Source organism: Thunnus thynnus, chromosome 18, assembly GCF_963924715.1.
Source record: "Thunnus thynnus chromosome 18, fThuThy2.1, whole genome shotgun sequence".
NCBI classification, from domain to species: Eukaryota; Metazoa; Chordata; class Actinopteri; order Scombriformes; family Scombridae; genus Thunnus; species Thunnus thynnus.
The window spans coordinates 27,627,837-27,643,629 of NC_089534.1; the positions used below are offsets into that span (position 1 = coordinate 27,627,837).

Sequence of the window (15,793 nt, forward strand, 5' to 3'; positions counted from 1 at the left end):
CAGCAGGCTCTTTCATCTTCCCAGTCCACAGTCTGTCTCTTATCTTAGCCGATAATCATGAATATGGATGTCTCCGTTGAGCCCTTACTTCTAATGGGTGGAACAGGGAAAAACAACTAAGTGCTGTATTAATGAGCCTGAATATTGTGATAGCAGTTTTGGCTCTATGCATACAGTATGCATGACCTATTTTGTTAGTTAATGTGACAAATTTAATGAGTTGAGAGGTCCCTCCCCAAGATTCCCTCAAAGAATATTTCCTGAGCAAACAAAATGATTTCAGTGTCCCAGTGAACAAAATGAAGATGTTCTTAAAACATTCATAAATAAAGAATAAAAGTCATATAATTTTTACTGCGTTGGGGGGCGATTATTTATATCAACATCTGGGCCATAAAAGGCAACATCCTGGAATTTGAAAGATGAAAGCCGCAATTTGTTATTTATTGTTTTACAAGATGAACTAATCTCTTTGCCATTACGTGAACGTTTATAAGGAAATGGTCTGCGGTCCTGTGCACTTTTGATGCCACAGAGCTAGTTGTTATTGTATGTCAAGTGAAACTGTATATGGCAGTTACAGGGCGGTGATAATCCAGGTTTAAATCTTGTTCATAAATTGTGTGGGTGAACCAGGCTTTAAGTCTTTTTTTGGGAGACATTAACTTTAAGTGTCCTGCTGTCTACATGATATACCTTTGGAAGGAAACCCAGTAAAGCCAATCTCTCCAGCTGGGATAGTGGTATATTTTTGGAGAAAAGGAAAGACTTGGAGAGAGACTGTTTGTGGCTTCTGATTCCATGCTTAGCATTTGTCTGACCGTGTAACCATGTCTCCATCATTTCCATAGCAGCTGCAGCTTTTATGCTGTTAACAATCGCTTTGTAAACAAAGCCCATAGTCCATCTGGATGAATCACCACCTACGTTTGCATGCATGAAGTACACTGTAAAAACAAACATTTGATTATTTCATGGTTAAAGTATGAGTGACCAGGCTACCTTACAGTTTCACTTTTTACCCACCCAACTCTGTACTTCCCCTCAGCTCCACAGAGCTTTGCAGTCTCTTTCAAATCATTGTTTTGGAGTTCAGACCCACATACTTATATTCAGTCGCAGCTGTCATCAACCTAATTTCCAGCAGTCAGATATTATCAGCAAAAAAGCTCTAATAAACTGACGCATGCTACCTGCTCAACACCAAACAGCAGGCAGACAAAGTTACAGAACAGGTGGTGAAAATAGTGGAGCATTAGAAGAGCCAGATACTTTTTCTCAAGAGTTGGTGGAGACCAAAACAAAGCTGAAAGGAGAGTGAATATTGGACAAACATTTGTCAGGTGACCAAAAACAATTCCAAATTAATGCTAATGTTGCTCTCTGCTGGATGTAATAACAGCCATTATGACCTAAAAAAGCCATAACATGTGAAGTTCTAAAACTAACCCCCTAACCCTAACCCTAACCCTAACCCTAATCCTAACCCTAATCCTAACCCAAGTGGCAAATATGAACAAATAAAAGATTAATGTAGCTTTAAAATTTTGAGTTAACTGAATGGTTTGGTCTCTTTAAGCCAACGTAACTATCACCCTCTAAATATAGATTTGAGAATCTTTGAGAACCGATGTCAGCCAACATCTGTTTTGCTATGTTGACCACCGTTTGTAGTAAGGCTTCATTTCTAGTTGTATTTTTTCAAAGGTAAAGCAGTTACAAATCTAATCCCTCATGCACTGCGGTGACTAATCATTACACCTTTTGCTGCACTGTTAGTATAAATACTTAAGTGCTTTGACACATGTATAAAAGGAAAAATATCAAAAGAGAATTGTATTCCAAATAAAATGCATGCTGGGAAGTATTAGCTAATAAGATAGCAATGTTTCTAAAATTAATTGGATGAGATTAAGTAACAAGACTGAAACTCATTATAAGTTCTGAAATGGTTCTGATTGTGGACCTGACTTTAAATAGAAAAACCTCTTGCACTGTAAAATCTCATAATCAATTTAATTACAAGACTTTACAGTGTGTAGAGTGGTGACGGTGCAATGAGGTGGAAGTGAAGTGTGGGGTTAGATGGGTACACAACCTTTTTAATGACAATTCATAAAAACAGTGACATAAAACTGTGTTGCATGAACTCTGACAATGAAATTATTCTCCCTTTGAAACTCTGGACTCCAACTCTTTGATTTCACAGCCTTCTAACACTGACCTTGGCGCCTGCCAGAGCTGACTTCCTTTCAGTGTACCTGTACCATTTTTTCTGGGTCTGAGTCTTATTATAATTGAGTGTCAGTGTTTGGCTCTAGGGCTGGAGCTGGCATGTCCTGTAGTGTTTTTTTTTCTTTTTTCTCTCAAAGAACAGTGAAAGCACAGATCCAGTCAATGCACACTCTTGGCTGTCACTTTCCTTGGCACGCAGTTATTTAATTCTGGCTTTCTCTTTGTCCACCTCTGACAGGGCCTCCCTCGGCACCACAGAACCTGGTCTACAACATCAACCAGACCACCGTTACCTTGGAGTGGAGCCCACCGGCAGATACGGGTGGCCGAAACGATGTCACCTACAGGGTTATATGCCGGCGCTGCAGCTGGGAACCTGAAGAGTGTGTGCCGTGTGGGCCTAATGTGGGATACTCCCCCGCACAGTCAGGATTAGTGGACACTTATGTGACCATCATGGACCTGCTCGCCCACGCCAACTACACTTTTGAGGTGGAGGCTGTCAATGGGGTGTCAGACCTGAGCCGCACACAGAGGCTGTTTGCCGCGGTTAGCATCGCCACTGGTCAAGCAGGTAAGGACTGCATAAAAGTATTAATAACTGATAATGTTGTGCTTCTGTGGGGTAGAAGCCCCTTTTGATTTAACTGTTGTGAAAGGAAATGTGTCAGTTGATCTGCTGAGTTTTTCTTGATAAGGTTTCAGTTTAAAGGAATAGCATAACATTTTGGGAAATGTGCTTATTTGCCTTCTTTCCGAGAGTTGGATGAGTAGATTGATGCCAATCTCATGCCTCTGTCTTAAGTGTGGAGCTAGAGATGCAAGGCTATTAGCCTAGCTTAGCATAAACATTTGAAGCAGGGGAACTAGCTCGCTCGGTCCAAAGTAAAAAAAAAACAAAACACTTACCAAATCACAATGTATTTAATTTGCTTAATCTGTACACAAACTGAAATGTAAAAACAAAAGTTGTGGTTTTAGGGGAAGTTACATAAACTATAATTATATATTGAAAGAAGTGCTGGGCAGATGCATAAACTGTTCCTTAAGAAATAGTTTCCTGTCTCTGGCCTTAATGCTAAGCTAGGCTAACCAAATCCTACATCCAGCTCCGTACTAAAGGCACTGACATGAGGTTAGTATTGATCTTCTCATCTCACTCCTGGAAAGAAAGCCATATGTGTTTTTTGTAAATGTTGAACTATATTCTTTTGGAAAGTGTTTGGCTCACACTAGTCCATGCACAGTGTACAGGATTTGATATATGGTGGCATAGAGCTCATCTTTTGCTCCAGCTGAGAGAGCATTAGGCAATAAGGAACATGGCAATTGACAGTTTAATTTTGAAAACCTCTCACATGCAAACTACAGTAATGATTCCCCATTAGCATTAATGACCATAGTTTGATATGATCCATAATATTTCCAGTATGCATATTACCCAGATTAATTTAATGTGTATATCAGCACTACAGTGGCAAACATTATTAGCTTAGCAGTGATGTAGATTCCCAGTGGCACCTTAAGAGCCAGTACTGTATTTGCAGCTTGGTCTCGAGGGAATCCGCCGTAATTAAAATGCTGTATTTTGCGGTGACAAACTTTATTCATTATTTCTATGGATCCAGCCAACAAGATTCCTCTTTCACGCTCGAGCATCCATGAAACACACTTGGCCCAAAAGAGTGTACTGACTATGGTGATTAAAAGAAGCCCGGCTACAGCAAGAGCACTGAAGCTTTTTCTGAATGTTTTATTATAACCACTAATTACACCTGTCCTCTTCCATGTGATGGCCAGTCATGTCCTGCTGTCTTCTTACACCATCATCATACAGTACTAGTTGAGACACTGACATTATTTTAGTCATGTAAAGCTGCTCACTTGCCGCTTTTTTGCTTCAAAGTTCAAATTATACCATCTTTTACTACCAAAAATCAATAACATGAGAACAAAATGATTTATTGTACAATCAGCATCTTAGTTTACTAGATGTGTGCGTTTGTAGGAAACACAGGGCAGCGAAAGGAAGAGGTTCAGTTGTGTGTGGGATACAGTGTTGGGGATGATGTATTGGAGCTGGAATGTACTGAGGGGTTACCTGGTCAAGGAAACAAGGACGTCAAAAGAAGGACGACCTGCCGGAAAAAGTGAGGGAAAAAAACAAACAATTAACTCATGCTCTTTTAGAGTCACTCATAATTACACTTAGCATGTTCACAACAGACAATTACTCAGTTAACCCAATGAAATATTTAGCCATTAGCTAGTGTGGAAGGGTGCACTTGGCCAAGGTGGTTTCATGTTTACCATTGCAAGTCAGTGGCACCATTTATAGTGCTATAACACAATGATCAGGTAGATGACACGTTGCTGATTCAATATGGGATTTTGTTGATTGATTCCTTGATTCACTTGAAGTATCACATGGTATCAGGATGGAATAGGCTCTGCATTAGTCTACAGACTATGATGCAATACTAACACCCCTCTTTTAAACCCAGACTTTCAAATCAAATTACTTGATAAGATGTCCCTATTGGCCTGATAGTGATCTAATCCTAGAAGGATGTTTCCAACTAGTGCGCCGGTGTCTTTCTAGTACTAGTACGTGGAATAAAAGACAGAAAATCTAATTTCTCATTTCCTTTTAGAACCACCCATATTACTTTGAGTTATTGCAAAGCTTTTAACAGCGTCCTACAGACTCCACTAGCAAATGGAGTTTGGTCAGTTGTTATGGAAATGGCTCAATTATCATCACGTGACAAGTTTCATAAGACCGCTCATAATCTTGACAAAGGTTAAGGAAAGATTGCAGTTTGGGTGAAAATAAACATGTCATTAAGATTAAGAAACAATGCGGTCATGGTTAAAAGAAAGCAGCACTGAAAACAGGACCTGGTCAGTAGTCTTCAATGTCAAAATAAGAGGCTTGATCATCCAAATGCCACTTCCTCCCCTGTACAGGGTTTTGTGGCTCTATGGCACCGCACTAATTCTGCCTTTGCTTCTTGGTCAAAAAAAGAATACACTGAAAGAAACAAACATTTGATGGCCTAACTATCTGAGAAAAGTACAAAATTGCACATCTACATTGGAAAAGAGAGAAATAGTGGAAAAGTCCCTGGCATTCTGTGACCCGAGGAAGGCGGCAGAGCTACCCAGCTTTTGGCTAAAGTGCAAATCAGTAGGCAGCAGTAGGCTGATGTTGACGGCCATGTGAACACTCTGTCTTGTTTCCCATCTCGAGCAGACATTAGCTCTATGCTGCAGTGCTCATTGTCCTGCTCACTGGACCCTCACTGTGTCCAGAGCTCTCTGGGCTGTTAGGAATTGCTTGAGTGCTTTGTAATTGGGACGTCGGAGCTTCCTAAAACAATCGGCCCTTCCTGAGCGAGCATGCAGGACCACTCATTAGAGAATGACTGCATTATTAAAGCTTTTATAGCTCATCATTCAGAATTGATTAACCTTTGCGTGGTGAGGCGCCGGAGCCCCATAGCAGTGAAAGAACCTTAAAAAAGAGAAGCTCTCTCCTCCATGCCTCCCATCTCCACCTCCTGCATGATAATCAGCATGTACATAGGTTTGTAGCTTGGGACTAAGGGAATGAACTTGCAGTATGTGAATACAGATGGTGATCCATGATGAGGAATTCACACCTCCCCTAATTACACCAAAGGAAACGTCTGAAGCGAAGCTGGAGCTACACAAGGTGCTGAGTGCTTATTGTTCCCAGAAACCTAATTACCTCTCAGCTCTGTCTTAAATGAGTTTAAGTAGAGGCTGCAAGTTCATAAGCTTGATTTCCTCAGCTCCGTCCTTGTAGCCGCTGAATGGAAATCGTCGCATCGAGGATTTTCGTTGTCTTTGCCGCCGCCATACACCGCGAGTTAAGAGTGTGTTTCAATCAGCACTCCATTGTGAGCCGACAGCACCACAGAGCCGCCCTCGGAGGCACTCGGCGCCTTAGCTTTCCTCAAGCGCACTTGTAAACAAGGCCTTTGTTCTTCCAGCACACTTGTGAGTGGGCACTGCTCATAGAATAACCATTAATATTTATTCAAGCGGGTGTTCACATCTCTGAGCCAGAAAAATCACTGTGGAGAAGGGCACAGAAATAGGATTTGAAATTGGTTATGGGGAAAGGCTACAGGACCTGTGTGTGTGTGTGCATGTGTGTGTGTGTGTGTGTATACATGCTGTGTGTTCACATTCAACTTGAGACCAGTGCAATGGGGTTTAGGTGCGATCGGCAAGAGGTATAAACAATATAATGAGTGAGAGGAAGAGCCTGTGGAAATTGATTTTAATGTTGACTGCTTGTATTAGCCAGCAGCACAAAGCCTGTTACACTCAGATAGCAACTTTCACAATAGTTGAGCTGTGCTCCGAAGTATTCACAGACTTCATGGGTGAGTCAGAGCAGAAAAACGGGGGGTGTGACTTAGCCAGCATGCATGATTTAGACTGTGGCAACTAGAAATGCCTCAGAATGTAAAGAATGCCACGGCACTTATTTGAAACACATGTGATAGATAGAGACATCATTTCAAATTTCAGATCTAAAGCCCCTTTTCTGACACCAGATACATAACATCGCCGGCTTCATCTATTTGTTAATGTGTTCAGACAAAGCTGTCCTTTACGTAAATCTTTGTCATGACTTTATTCAGACATGACAGGACTGTTATTGGGATTGAGCCGCAGTGCTCGCGGGGTATTTGGCACCCGGTGCCTGAGAAGGAGTGGTGGAACAGCTGGAGGAGAGCGGTGAGTTCAAAGAACCCTCTTTACAGGCTGCATCAGCGATGGATTTTTAAAATGATTTTGCCATTAAAGCCTTAATTGATGAGTGTCATAAATCTGACGGTCACGAGTGAGTGTACTATGAAAATGTGTGTGTGTTTTATAATGTCTGATAGTGCACAAGCACTGAATGACAAGACGTTTAGTTGGGACTCCTTGTTTACTTCCTATTTGCATACAAGCTGTGTTTAAAGTTTGTTCATAATTTCAGGCATGCCAACTGCTAGCATTAAACATGTAAATCTAATAGAGAGAAGGCACATGTGATTGTTATTGTGGTTATATGTGGGATTGTTTTTAATACAATTTTAGGCAACCTCTTTTGCTCTGTAGTTCGAAGGACAAAAAGTCATATTTCTACACACTGATCTGACATAAACCTCCTCAATTTAAAATAGTCTCATTCAGTGTTTTGTATTATAATTAATTCAATGTCAAATTTCTCATAATGCTTGGATATTTGATTTATTTTCTTTCATCTCTCCTGATATTTTATTCATTTATTTTATTTCTATATTTTTCATTTCTATACCTCGTGATTCTTTTATAAATTCAGAGTTGAAGGCAAAGAATTTCATCATCCAGGGAAACTTGTTTTAACTGCATATGACAATACAACAACTTGATGTGCATTTTCTTTACCTTCATTTGACTGCATTCAATTCAGACGTGTGTGTGAGATGTCAGATTCCCTTCCTGACTTTTTTTTTTTTTTTTTTTTAAGTGGCATTTATTTAGACACGAGCTCAACATGTAAAATGACTATCACGTTGATGTAACGAGGTCTGTCTGAAAGAGAACTGTAGATTGTGACTAAAAATGTCTCAGAATGCCAAGAATGTCATGACCGTCATTCCAGAACATCTGATAAGACAGAGATATCACTCAACTTGTAAATCAGCCTTTGTGTAAAAAAAACTGTGAAGTTCAACACTTTATACATGCGAGGAATTTCAAAATCAGCGAGAAGAAGTTATCTTCTTGTGGTTAGTGTAAGTCATTCTCCACTTCATTTGTTGTGCAACACTGTGTGAATGTAGGATGATGTTATAGCCCCCCTCAAGTACCAACCTACTTAAACATTCAATGAAAAGAGCACACTATTCCCTTTAGTACAATCTCTCTGTGCAAAAGAAGAAAAAAAAAAAGAGGCACCCAAGAATGTAAGCTAAGCATTCTACTTTGATCTGAAAAGCCTCTCTCCCTTTGCATTGCATGAGACACAAATATTCCTGTTTTGTTTGGCTGTTTCAGTCAAAGTCTGCTTCAGTGTCCTCCAGCAGTTTACTGTCTGGAGTTCAAAGAGGTAGATAGCAGAGAGTTTGATCATTATTTACCTCTACAAGACAGCAGTGATCATAAAAAAAAAAAAATGAAATGTTGAAGGGTGCAAATTGATACCCCAGCTCCTCCTTGGTAATCTATACGACTGCTTTATTGACACTTTATCATCACTAAAAGGATATTTGTTCAGTGCGTTTGTGAAAGTAACACTTGGGGAAACAATAAGGCCATTGATTTATACCTTTTTTTGTTCTAATCTGCCATGGTGGCCTTAAACAGAAGGATTGATTGATTCTGAGGAGTCCCCACTGACCAGTGCCAGCCAGTGTAATTTTCTAGTTAAGCGGATCCTCCTTTGTAGCATTTGTCCCCGGTTTTACGTTACCTGGGAGCCCATTCTTTTCACCCCCGCCTCCCCTCCCCGCCCCCCCCGGCTCCACATGCTCGCCGTAATTTGATGAGAGCTGGGCAAAGCAGTAAGATTCAACAGCTGCAATAAAACTGTGGTGGTCTCAGAGCAGCAGCTCGGAGCACTTAACCTGTAGCTTTTCTGTAAATGCCTCCTGATTTGTCTGTCACCCAATCCGTCAGCAATGAATAATTTTCATGGAAGGTGCACTTTAATTACTTTCCCATTTAAATGGCATTATCGTGGCCTATCTAGGTAATTAATCTCACCAAGTATCCTGTTTCAGCCTTTTATTGCTGGCAGACGAGCTCCCTAAATCCCCCTGAATCTACCGTGCTTGAATGAGCCCTCCCTCATAGAAGCTGGCGTTGCCTCTTTCCCCTTCACTTGGTCCCTATTGCAGCCATTGGACAGTCCTTTTCTCTTGGTGCAGGCAGCCTGTCAGAGCAACGGGCTGTTTCACTGCCTTGGAAAGGACACAGGCAGACACATCCATAAAGGGCTATAGTCAAGACCAGGCTTCCACCAATACCAGCTTAGAGGGCCAGTAATTGCAAATAGCTATATGTTGATATTCAGAGTCCTTAAAGGATAAGTCTGGTGATATTCTATATCTTTTTTTATTGTCAACAAATCCCATGAAAACACCAAACCAGCAGTGAATTGATCTACTAACAAGTATTGACTGTGTATCCTCTGCACCACAGAGCTCCACTCTCATCCAAAAACTGTTAAAAACACATCAATGAGTCACACTGTTGCAATGGGTGACATGTTTCTTCATTACCATGAATAGACATACTGTAGTTTAATTCGACTCGGTCCCACACACACACACACACTGTCCTGCTGCCAGAAATACTCACTCAAACAAAATGTGTATTAATCCACAGCTGAAAATAGTCCCCAACAAATGCACTATTCTTCCTTTTTTAGCTACATTTGCTTAACAGTGTCCAGCTGTTTTGGGAAAGTACAGAGCCTTTTTCTAAGAATTAAACTATATATTTGTTACCTAAAAATGTACATCTTCAGTAGGTCTCTGTTGACAATAGCAGCCTTATCTGGTAAAGTTGACCATTTGTGCGCCTCAAACCTTCGAAGACATCAGTATTCACATGTTAATATAGTGCTAATCAATCTAGAAAAGCACCATGAACATCATTCATGAGACATATTTTTCTCATACTAGAGGAAGATCATATAGAGTGTATGAAATAAAGGAGTCTTCCTCTGGGTAGCAGAAATGGAATTGGTGATTTTAGGTGAATCTGCATGCTGTATTGTTAGACTTCTTGTATTATTGCAGATTTTACAGACTCACCTGTACTGTCACTATCAAACAATGGCAAAAAAAACACTTGAAAAAAGGTGCCTGGAACTGTTATTTTTCAGTCAAGACACAACTAAGATCAGAGCGATTCTCCTTTTGACATCACATCTTTTCACATCTGAACAATAATATTCCAGAGCTTCAGAGATGCAGACGTGTGCCGGAGCTCTGAACTGGAGCCTGCAACGTCCAACTAGTTATTACAGAGGATCAGAAAAGAAGTGGAGTCAGCATTCTGTAGTGGAGCAAAGGAAATCCAAGACATCAGCAAAAATCGTCTAAAGATTGAAGACATGCACAGAAACATGTTCATTCGTTCCAACAGCTAAAGAAAAAAACAACAAAAAAAAAAAAAACAGGTGGTTCAACTGGTCGGCTGCCTACAATATTCACTCAAACATCATCGGAGAAAGAGTTAAACTAGAATGTGATCTAATGTTTAGTTTTACTCATGCTGGTATAAAGCCAAACATATCATCAAATAGATTATTTCTAATGGTAGCAGCATTACTGTTATTACTATAATTGCAAGTCCAGTTATTAACGTTCTGTTTTTCTTTGATTCTCCCTCATTTCCCCTTGATTATTTGTGCTTCTTTCTCCCTCCGACCCTGTTTGTTGGTGTTTGGATGCAGCGTTATTATTAATTTGAGAACTTTGTCGGGAGAGCCATCTTATTTCATTTCTGAAAACTGTCGGAAAAAGTTGCAGCATTCTGATGTTTTGGTCTCAGCTGGGGAATATGTGGAAGTTAAAAAGGGAGCGCTGATTCACATTCAGCTTCATCCTATAGGCTGTGTTCCCCCCCGGAGCACACACAGACACAGCTTTAATTATTCAGACCAGCAGCAGAAAGAGATTGAGGCAAGGGTTTTTTTTTTTTTTTTGGCAGTCAATCTACTGTTTACCTTCCACATAGCCGCTCGGCATCTCAGTCAGACCCTCACCTTTCTGGAATTACGTCTTTTTTTTCTCTCACGGACGTCAGCAGCTCTCATTTATCAGCCGAGACATTTGACAACTCATTTTTGCAGAAGTTGGCCACTTAACAAGTTTCCCAGAGCATTGTTGCATTTATCAGTGTGTGCGGGATATTAAATGTGTGTTAGTGTGTGTGTGTGTGTATTTTACAATATCTTAAACACCTCTGTAAACAAATAAGAATTTCTCTGCAGGCGTAAAAGAAGAAAGCCCAGACATTGAAAAAAATGTTTGAATAGAATCGGCTGCGTGTTTACTTGTTGGCGACAGGCTGGCCGAGTGGTTAGACTGACAGACCGCTGAGTCAAAGGTTACAAGTTCAGCTCGCGGAATTACAGAAGACGCTTTGAACTCGTTTTCACTCGTCATGAATTTATTTCCTCTGTGGCAGAAAAACATGTTACACGAGCCTTCAGACACTCCTGCAGGTTAAACTGGACTAACCAAACACTTTTAGTGCTGACTGAAAACTTTTCAAATGCATACAATTCCTGAAGTAGTCTATTCTTTATAGTGTCTATAGTCTAAATGTCTATCTTCATCCCAGTGTTGTCATTAAGAGTCTGCAGCAGGAATATCGGTCGGCATGCAGCAGACACGTCATTCTTTATGTTAAGCCTGAGAGAATAACTAATGTTCCGTTATTTGAGCCGCTCAGTCAGCAGTGAAGCGGTGATCAGCTTGACTCTGTCATGGATGTGACATGATTGCGTTACCGCGGCGATGCAGTAACCGCAGCAGCTCTACTTATCTGTCCATGAGATCTCTGAACCTCCAGTACGATGGATTGTATGGAATTTCATTTTTGGTGCTAAAAGTCTTGACATGTTTAGTTTATTTACGGTGATTTTGAAAAATGTTACTTTTTTACAGGTAAAAACAGGATTTTTCACCACAAATGAAGTTTGATTTTAAGAACAGAACTGTGGAAAAATAAACGTTGTAATATTTGTTAATACATTTTTAGTGGAGCAGCAATTCCTCTTAAAATGATGGCTATCTTTAATGTTGAAAGAACACAATGCCACACAGCAGTAATCACAGTTTAAAAGTTCATCCAATCATATATTACTGTAATAACAGTATTTCAACAACAGACTTAGTATATAACTACAACAATTAATGAAGAAGGTGAAGAGGAACACCATAGTCTTTAGTATGTGAACACACATACTGTACATGCATATATACAAACAAGATGAACAATTTTGGTGAGAAATTCCATTTTGGAGAAGTTGGAACTGCTTTCTACTGAAGAAACTGTTCACAGTGAGTTGTAGTAAGTGAGTTGTGGAATGTATAGAGTACCTGCAACACTTATTCTGTAAAGATATGTCATTTTTCAATGCCACAACCACCACAAATGCCATTATATTGGAGCGAGGTAGAAATATGACAGATATCTCAGAACATGGGTAAATAAAACTAAAACTCTCCGCATGGCTTGATACTACTGGAGGTAAGTGAGAAATCATGTTTTTTTAATTTGGGTGAATGGACCCTTTAATGTGCTTAAATGAACTGGCTGTGTGAACAAGCGTTAGCTAACCTTGATAAAGGCTGCAACAGATACATACAAGCTTCTGCCTGAATTTGAATAGTAATTTCTATGTAAATAGAATAACATACATGAGCAGATTAAGGCATGAGCGCCTGAGCCTTCTCCACACCACCACCACCACCACCACAGGGTGACAGATTACGAGCAGGGAATATTCGCTCAGTGAAATTACAGACCTGAGGGGTAGTTGATGAGAAATGTCACTGTCGACAAAAATGGAACTCTAATATATTCCATCTCAGGTTTGTTGGACACTTATTAATGTCTCTCAGTGAGTGCCAGTAATTAAGGTAGTCAGTCTGGTGCGGCAGATGAAGCGTGGGACAAATAACAGCGTGACCTGAGAACAAAAGAGCTGCAATGAGAATATACATATTTAGCACTGCCACGGAGCCCTCAGAGCGCACAGTGTTCTCAGGTTGAGCAACAAAAGCCCTCATTGTGGCAGAGCAATTATTCATCTTCTCACTTTAAATGTTGATGATCTTTTTCACAGCTTGTGAGAGTTTCATCTCTAGCAACAAAATTGGATAATAATAGCGCCGTTTGGAAAGCGTTTGATGAAGCTGTGAAAGTTTTATAGGTTATAAATCGGTTAGTGCATCAGGTGCAAACAAAAAAAAAACCCCAACGTCATTAAAGTGTAAAGACTGTGTAACTTTAGAAGAGGAAAAAAGACACTTTGTTCTTCCTACAAATAAAAAGGCAAAGTCACATACAATAAATCACACCCTTTCTCAGTTTAATACACTGTTTTGCTGCTACAGCCTGGTATGACCAGTAGCTTATGGTGGCTAATGTTAGCTACTGTTAGCAAACTAGACAATTACTGTTTAATGGAAAGTACTGAATAAGGTCACTGACTTCATGACTCTAATCTACTTGTGCTTAAGTTAGTGCTACTGTTTTAGCTTGTCACGCATCTACATTTCAGTGGTTTTATCACAAAAGTACAACCGGAGTTAAACACAATATCTCAACAAGAAACATGTTTGTTGTTTCCTTTATGTGATTTCATTCTCCTCTATGTCTTTAAAGTAACCGACCCAACAGAATCTTGGGAAATGAAGGGAAATTCATTGTGCCATTATCCTGCAAAAGTTTAGGAAAAGTTACACAGACTCACTTTAAACCGTTTCATATTACAGTGATCTTAGCATGCTAAGGTTTAGCAAATTTCTGTTGCCAAATGAGCAAACTAAAATAAAATAAAAAAATGTTTTTGAAGTTTTAGGTTTACACATATGAGTTTTGTTTCTAGTACAACAGTTAATAAATCATCACTTTGATTATATTATATGTTATTTTTGCATAAATTGACCATATTGTGCATATCGACCTGATTTGTGTGTAGAAGTTCATTCTTGACATTAGAAGCAGTAGTTTGACAACAAATCTAGACTTTCAACTCCATCTCATGGTCTTCATTATTTTTTGGTAAAATATGTATTTAATGAACATGAAAGGGCACAATAAAGAGTCACAGCCAACTAGTGCTGACACAGTCAAGCAATCTATCAGTCACTTATTAGGAAATCCATCAACAATATCACTGAATTATCAATTATCACTGAAGTCATTTATCAAACAACAGTGGGAGGATTTGCATCACTTCTCTCTTTTACATCACTGTAAACAGACTATCTTTGGTTTTGAGTGTTGGTCAAAACAAAACAAGTTGTTGTCAGTCTCTGTCAACTTTTGATTGCCATTTTCCACAATTTTCTGACATTTTAAAAAACTAAATGCTTAATTGATCAATCAACAGATCAATCAAAGATGAAGATAATTGTTAGTTAGTACAGCCGACAATAAATCACAAGAAAATCCAGCTGTCGTTGTCCTCTTTGAAAAAGTTCTAACTAAAAAGTTAACTTCAGCTTCCATATTTAAAGTTGCACTGTGTGATTTCAGGCGCTTACCGGTCAGTGAAGGCAGCTGGCTTTGGCTCTGGAATGCAGCAGCTCTCCATTTTACTGCCCACGGGTGACTGTAAGGCCTCAGTAAACACCAAAATACTTTCTTTCCTTCTCTCTCTTTATCTACTCGCTCCTGACTCGCATATACATTCACATACACATACACACATGCACACACACATACCACACGCACCCTGCCGGCATGCACCTGTGACTCCCAGAGACTCTCTTTATATGGAACACATGCTCGGGAATGTCACGGCCCTAGCTGCAAATGGCTCCGGCACTTTGCAATAGAGCCATTGGAGTGTTTCATTTCCTGCTGAAGGAGTTAAAAGGACTTCCAAGGGTAATAAAAGCCAAGCAGGGTTGCATGCCATAGGTGCCCAGTAGGAGTGAATTCCCTGGTCAAAAACCGGACAAAAACACACACCCACACACAAACATACACACAGCAGCAATCCCAAGTCAATAGCTAAACTTTGATCGCTGTTTCCTGTAGGCGATGGTATTTTGTCTGGCGGTGCAGAGGGATTGTTTATAGCCCAGAGAGTGTTAGCATGCTAGCTGGCGAGGGCACATTTCATTTGTCTCACACAGGAAAAGAGCAACATCAGCCTGCATTTATCAAACTGTTGCAAGTGAAATTTTTAGAGATTGTAGTTTTTGATTAAAGAAAATAAGTTTAAAGCTGCACTAATCAACATTTTTATACCATCAATGCATCAAAAGACTATGTATAGTGTGAGAGAATAACACCCTAACTCTGCAGTTCTCCTCAGCTCTATGGGGATTTTCAGCTTCATCGAGACAATAGACAAAGATGCAGTCACTCCGCTAAGTGGCCCCGTGGCAAAACTGAGTTGCAGGTCCCTAGGTGTTGACACCAGGCCCCTCGACAAAACCGGGCCTTGAGATTAGATGATACTTAATGTCGCACCCACTTTAAGAACCTTTTAATTTTAGTTCATATTGTTCATTAGCAGTACATATTCAAATGTCAACAATCCGTTTGACACATAGTGAAGTTTTGGCTTTTTGGGGGCCCCTGAAGGTCTGGGGCTCCTCTACCATGTTGGTAATTCAGCCTCGCTTCTGAGACATGTTTTGGAATGACTGTACAATGTAGATAATATGTTATCTGAAGCAATATGTATAATTCGGAATTCAGCTTTTTCTCACCATGTGTTAATTACTAGTGGAGATATTAAAGATTCCCCACAAATGAATTAATTTAACAAATTAATAGCACACAGGCT

At 39.9% G+C, this 15,793-nt stretch overlaps 1 protein-coding gene and 1 long non-coding RNA gene across 8 annotated transcripts in view; one reads left to right on the top strand and one right to left on the bottom strand.

Moving 5' to 3' along the window:
* epha7 (eph receptor A7) overlaps window positions 1-15,793 on the top strand; it is a 90,378-nt gene that overhangs the window by 29,284 nt on the left and 45,301 nt on the right. For all 7 annotated transcript variants that reach the window (XM_067571524.1, XM_067571525.1, XM_067571528.1 and 4 more), the window contains exon 5: window positions 2,474-2,809. In XM_067571524.1, the coding sequence (XP_067427625.1) occupies window positions 2,474-2,809 (336 nt within the window). The remainder of the gene's footprint in view (window positions 1-2,473; window positions 2,810-15,793) is intronic.
* The window catches only part of LOC137168784 (uncharacterized), a 202,858-nt gene that overhangs the window by 17,566 nt on the left and 169,499 nt on the right, over window positions 1-15,793 (bottom strand). Inside the window, exon 4 of the long non-coding RNA XR_010924341.1 lies at window positions 4,337-4,373. This is a non-coding gene — a long non-coding RNA (uncharacterized lncRNA). The remainder of the gene's footprint in view (window positions 1-4,336; window positions 4,374-15,793) is intronic.